Raw genomic sequence first — 5,813 nt, 5'->3', positions numbered from 1 at the left:
TTGATGCAGTCCTAGGACCCATTTAAAATAAAGCATCTTTCAGGTGCATAATATTTGCCATCTGTCAGGCTGTGCTTTCTCATTAACATTGGACATGCATCCAAATTTTCAAACTTGCTTAGGAGAAGCGTGGGACTGAGAAAAGAACTTAACAATCTTCTTACTTTAAGAAGGGTTGGTAAGAGGCATGGTAGAAGGCTTGATTATTTCACAAAAATAGACGTTGAGGAATTCATGGGGAGGCAAGTGAGAGAAAAAGGCTTTTTTGGAGAATGGACCTTAACAGCCCATCAAGACGGTGTCTTGTGTCCCCCACCGTCCCTCCTCCCGGGCGGTCCCACTCCCCACCCGGCCCGCCCTCCCAGGGCTTCTGCGCTCTGCGGGTAGCCCGGGTGGGCGGGGTAGCTTCTGCAGCCGTCCTGTTCACCCGCTCAGAGGGCTGAGCGCGCTTAGCATAGGGGCATTAACTTAGCGCCTCGGGACTCTTGAGGCTCACCGGGCATCTGCGCCTCTTAGAGTCTCCAGCGCCCGGCGGGAATTCTGTCAAACTTTGTCGGCGTGTGGGTTGGAGGCAGCGGGACCACGGCCAGTCCTTGCAGCCCCCGCTCCCAGCAGGGTTAGCTGTGGACAGAGAGCACTTTGCTCACCAGACTTGGAAATGGAGCAGTCACAGTGTGGCAGCAGAGACCGCAGCGGCAGCAGCCGACCCCACTTGGCCCCAGGGCTGGTGACGGCTGCCCCTCCAACCCCGTCTTCGGCCTTGCCAGTACCCTCGGGGATTCCAGTTCCTCCAACTTTCCTGCGGCCACCCAGCCTCTTTCTGCGGGCAGCCGCAGCCGCCACGGGAAGTGGAGGCTGTCGGTCGGCTCCGGGACTGGAGAGGGGTGTGGGTGCGGTGAGCTGCGGCTACCCGCGGACACCCAAATGCGCCCGTTGTCGCAACCACGGCGTCGTATCGGCACTCAAGGGCCACAAACGCTTCTGCAGCTGGCGGGACTGCGCGTGTGCCAAGTGCACCCTGATTGCCGAGCGCCAGCGCGTCATGGCTGCCCAGGTGGCGCTGCGCCGGCAACAGGCCCAGGAAGAGAGTGAGGCCCGGGGGCTGCAGAGGCTCCTGTACCCTGGTTCCTGCGGGCCGGGGGGTCGGACATCCGGAAGCAACAGCAACAGAATGGAGAATTCCCAGGCCTCCAGCGGCCCTGCGGCGGTGACAGCAATGGAACTGAGTGCCTTGAGGCAGGCTAGTCTGGCGACGCCTGCTTTCCAAGTAGTCCATCCAGATAACGCGGAGCTAAAGCAAGGTAAGTTGGTCTTTCATTTACGCTTTGCAAAGGAAAATGGTTGTTTGGGGAAAAGACTCTTGGAAACAAGTAGCCGTGCCTTGGTAGTGGGCAAGAAAAGTTGTTTAAAAGAAGCACTCATTTAAATTCTGGGAAACTGCTCTGTAATAGGAATGTTAATGAGGATGTTAGAGACACATCACCTTGGAGGGGCTTTCTGTACCATTAGGTGGTAGGTTAAGATAATGTAAAAGTGAAGAGGGAGTGATCAGATGAGCAACTCAGGCTAGGAATAGAATTTGCACACAAGTTGATATTACTTTGGGTGAGTTAGAACTTCAGGCAGGCGTTGACTAAAATACTTAGTGAGAGAAGCTGGATTTTGGACTTGCCCTATATACTCCTTTCAGCTATAAAACCAAAGTTAATCTTCCAGTCTTGCTGGGAAAGTCACTGAAGGTTGAGAGTACAGTACCTCATCTTTTTGGCAAACCTTTGCTGGCAGCTACCAAACCTTTTTTCATCTCCTTTTCTTCCCTTAAAAATTTTAAGCACCACCCCATGACTGTTTGTTAGCCTCCAAAAGTGTAGAAAGCTCTAAATTTGAAGTTTCAGCTCTTTTCCCTAGAAAAGAAAATTAGGCTTTCCAGATTGGTAAAACCAATGGGAAGAAGAATTTCAAAGTCCAGTATTAGGGATTTCTTATCCAAGGAGTTTTAATTTTCTTCCTCTTATTTTTTGATGGCAAAATACCTCATCCCCTTTGTTATGTAAAAAAGATATAAGCATTTTTTATTAGCCTCATCTCAAATTAAGTTTTCCTGCTGATGCAAATCTCACTGTATTTCAGTGAATTTCCCAGCCCTCAACAGGTAACTCTAGGAGTGTAAATCTCATTTCAGTATTTTTGTATGAATTCAAGACAGGTTGTATCATACGAAATTCTGTGGTAATGGAAAGTAAATTATTAGAAAATTAGAAAATTTCCCCAAATTCTGAAAATTGCAGATCTTTTTGGATCACAGGATGTACTTTTGAAAAAGGCTCACTCTGTATTTAAATAAAGCATATATGATTTTGTGTTCATCTATGCCAGTGTTTTGCCCATGTTCTAGTTCCTTTCAGTGCACAAAACAGATTAAACATGTCTCATGAAAAATCAAAGCGTTCTGAAGGGCAAAGTCATTAAGCAAATGATAACTGCTATAAAAAAGAAAAATTCTGTAAACTAAATTGTCCGTGAAATCTGGCTGATATCTTTCTGTTAGACATTGATTTATATGTTTTTGGGCGGTACCCAAGGTGTTCTGTTTTATAGGGTCAGATATTTTATTTTATTCTTTGCCTCAGGTGACCTACTTTTTTGAAAAGCCACATCTGTAGCTTTTCTAACCTTACTGCATCCTCTTACCCAATATCCGTGAACTGCAATAGTCTGTTTAATTTACTCACTCATTAGATAAAGGCTAGCAGTGATTCAGAGGTGAATATGATTTTTCTGCATACAGAAAAAACTTAAAACTTATATACAGAAGAAGGAAGACTATATGTATCCAACACAAGACAAAATATACGGTGATAAAAATAAAGAAATAAAACCAGATATAGGAGTTGAGAAAACAGAGATGATGTAAATGATATCACAGTATCTTAAAGATACCTTAGTTTCCAGAGTCTTATGCAATCAGTACTTCATTGCATCATATTGTACTCTGTGAGAACAGTATAATAGTAAAAAATTGTTTTGTGCATTAATTGCTGTAGACATGAAGTTTTGATAACTTACGTGTTTGGTTGGGGGGGAGTGTATTTTGTGGATCATAGTTAGAAATAAAATGTAATGATGGACCAAAGCCAATCTCTCCCCACTTGGTAGACTTCATTAGAAAAGTTTCATTGTTTCTTTTAAAGTTGAAAATACTAGAGAGTCTTTGCAGTCTTACAGGAGCAACATCTTTTCTTTTGTCATCTCTTTGATACAATGACATAATTTTTAACCCTCAAAGTGTTAAATTGTACACACTTTAATTTTAAAATTAAGTATAGATACTTCTTTAGAATTTAGAGGAGTGCCTCTTGAGAAACCAAATCATGTATGCAAATCACTGCTTTATGCAGTATTTGTTTCGTTGGCTTCATGACATTTGTAGAAAAAGAAAATTTGACAGAAATACTCTTGAGTATCCTACTTGACAGTTTACTTTTTTTTTTAATGGAAATAAAGGTAGAATAAGTTTATCGGTTAAGAGGAAATGTAAACCAAAATAAAAGTTATTTAGTGAATGTATACATTATTATTTTCCTTGCATAAACTGTACAAAAGGCATTTAAAACGGTAGTGTTTTATTAATATTAATATGCTCAACATGTTGAGGTATAAAATCAGATTTTTGTGTAAAAATATTTTTGGAAAATTGCCCCTAATATTAGAAAGGAGTTGTGATTTGAAGTAAATAATTAATATGTTTTTTTTACAAGATGCTTTAAAGATATGTACAGATTGCAATAGTGCAATAGTGTAGTTTATGATTTTCTTTTAGAAACAACTTGACTGTAAACTTTTTTTTTGGATACTTCCCAGGGATTGAAAAAGAAAGTCCATATTTCATAGAGAATTATTAAAAAATGCCAAGTCTTTATTGTCTCTCACATAAAACAAAATATATATGAGCTCTGGTATGATATGAGATTGGTACAGTAGTGGTCATTATTGGTTTAGATTTGAAGTGAAATTAAGAATTTTTTTGTTTTTCACATTATTCAGGTAACTTAATTGGAACCTGAAATGTGAGCATTAAAGAAAAAAAAATTGAAATATAATATTATTTATTAAATAGAATATTCATTTTCATACTGAGATTGTTCCTTCCTTTGACTTCTTATCTAAACAGTCATTTCCTTCCTTTGACTTCTTATCTAAACAGTCATTTTACTTAGTTTTTTTTGTTTTGCATAGTGTCATTTTGAAAAAAAAAAAAAAGCTCCCTGAGATAACAATGAAATTTGGATAAAATTTAAGAAAATCTCAAATCACCAAATGGGGCAAATAATGTGAGATACTGGTTTCACTTTAATAGTTGGGGTAATAATAGACTTTTATCTTCTAATTTCTAAATTAACTACAGCATTTGTATTTTATATAATTTTATGATCTTGGAATAATCTAATAAATAGCATTTCCCCACTATTCCAATGTCTTTACTTCTGAATGACCTTTTAAAATTCTTATTCATTAAAGTTTCTTGCAGCAAATAAATATTACTAATATACTGTTAGTAAATGAATTACTTTATCCAGCATTATTTTCAAGTAGGCAGTACACTCTGTGTTTTGGAAAGTTTTCCTCTATTTGATTTCTTTTTTCTTTTCTATCCTCCAGAACTAAAAGAGAGTAAATGTGACTCATGCCAGAGTGGACAAGAAGAGCCAGTCTCCCATCAGTGTACTTTGGGATCATCTCCTAAGTCTAATGGTGTCATTGGAAAACAAAACATCAGGCCATCTATTTCAGAAAGTTCAAACAAGGAAGATAGTATTCAGCCTCTTCACCTTGGGGAGCTATCAGGAGGGGAAGAGAGTCCCAGATCCCTGTCATCATCTGATTTGGAATCAGGAAATGAAAGTGAGTGGGCCAAAGACTTCATTGCTGCCAGAGCCAGCCTTCCCACACTGTCCTCAAGACCAAGAGACCCTCTTGATATCCTTACCAGGATTTTTCCAAGTTATAGGCGTAGCCGGCTAGAAGGCATTCTGCACTTCTGCAAAGGGGATGTGGTTCAAGCCATTGAACAGGTCCTAAATGGGAAGGAACACCAACCAGACACCAGGGACCTAGCAAGCTCAGGAGAATTGGAAAATACAGCTTTTCAGAGAGAGTCAAATTTTAGTTTAGGTGGAATTGGTTTTGGAACTCTAGGGAATAAATCAGCTTTCTCTCCTCTTCAGACTGTTTCTGCTTCTTATGGAGGTGATTCAGGTCTCTACAGCTTAAGTCCTAGACTAGGTATCAATCCTTTACGGCTGGCATATACCTCTCCAGGAAGAGGGCTCTCTGGTTTTATGTCTCCTTACCTAACTCCAGGGTTGGTACCAGCATTGCCTTTTCGACCAGCTTTGGATTATGCGTTTTCAGGAATGGTTAGGGAATCTTCCTACCTTCCCAGTAAAGACTCAGTAACTGGTGGCAGATTGTATTCCAGGCCAAATCAGGACAATCTGTAGTATTTCTGCCTATTCTCCCTTTTTGGAGTATTTCTAGAAGCATGCAATTCAGCCCCCACACCCACACCTATTAATGTGTACTCTATTTAATGTGAATGGTGTACTAGACCTTAGAAATGCTTTTTTTTTTTTTTTACAACCAATGTGATAGATTTGAGATCGCAAGATTCTTCTTTAGCCTTTACTAAGTGAAAGAAGCATTTAAACATTATATGTGCCTTGAGTAAAGTCATTTCAGGAAATATTTTTACTTTTATGAATTTTCTCCCTAAAATATCATTTGTAGAATTCCTATTTTATAACTATACTTGT

At 39.9% G+C, this 5,813-nt stretch overlaps 1 protein-coding gene across 1 annotated transcript; it reads left to right on the top strand.

Moving 5' to 3' along the window:
- The first annotated feature begins 658 nt into the window (after positions 1-658).
- On the top strand, positions 659-5,501 carry LOC111159844 (DMRT like family A1). The gene is made up of 2 exons (XM_022522501.1): positions 659-1,301; positions 4,660-5,501. The coding sequence occupies exons 1-2, from the start codon at positions 659-661 to the stop codon at positions 5,499-5,501; spliced, it is 1,485 nt and encodes a 494-aa protein (XP_022378209.1).
- Positions 5,502-5,813: the final 312 nt, after the last annotated feature.

This window comes from Enhydra lutris, unplaced genomic scaffold (genome assembly GCF_002288905.1).
Source record: "Enhydra lutris kenyoni isolate GAN:26980312 unplaced genomic scaffold, ASM228890v2 scaffoldscaffold70, whole genome shotgun sequence".
Lineage (NCBI taxonomy): Eukaryota > Metazoa > Chordata > Mammalia > Carnivora > Mustelidae > Enhydra > Enhydra lutris.
The sequence above is the reverse complement of the archived record's forward strand: the minus strand, read 5'-3'. Positions and strand labels throughout refer to the sequence as shown.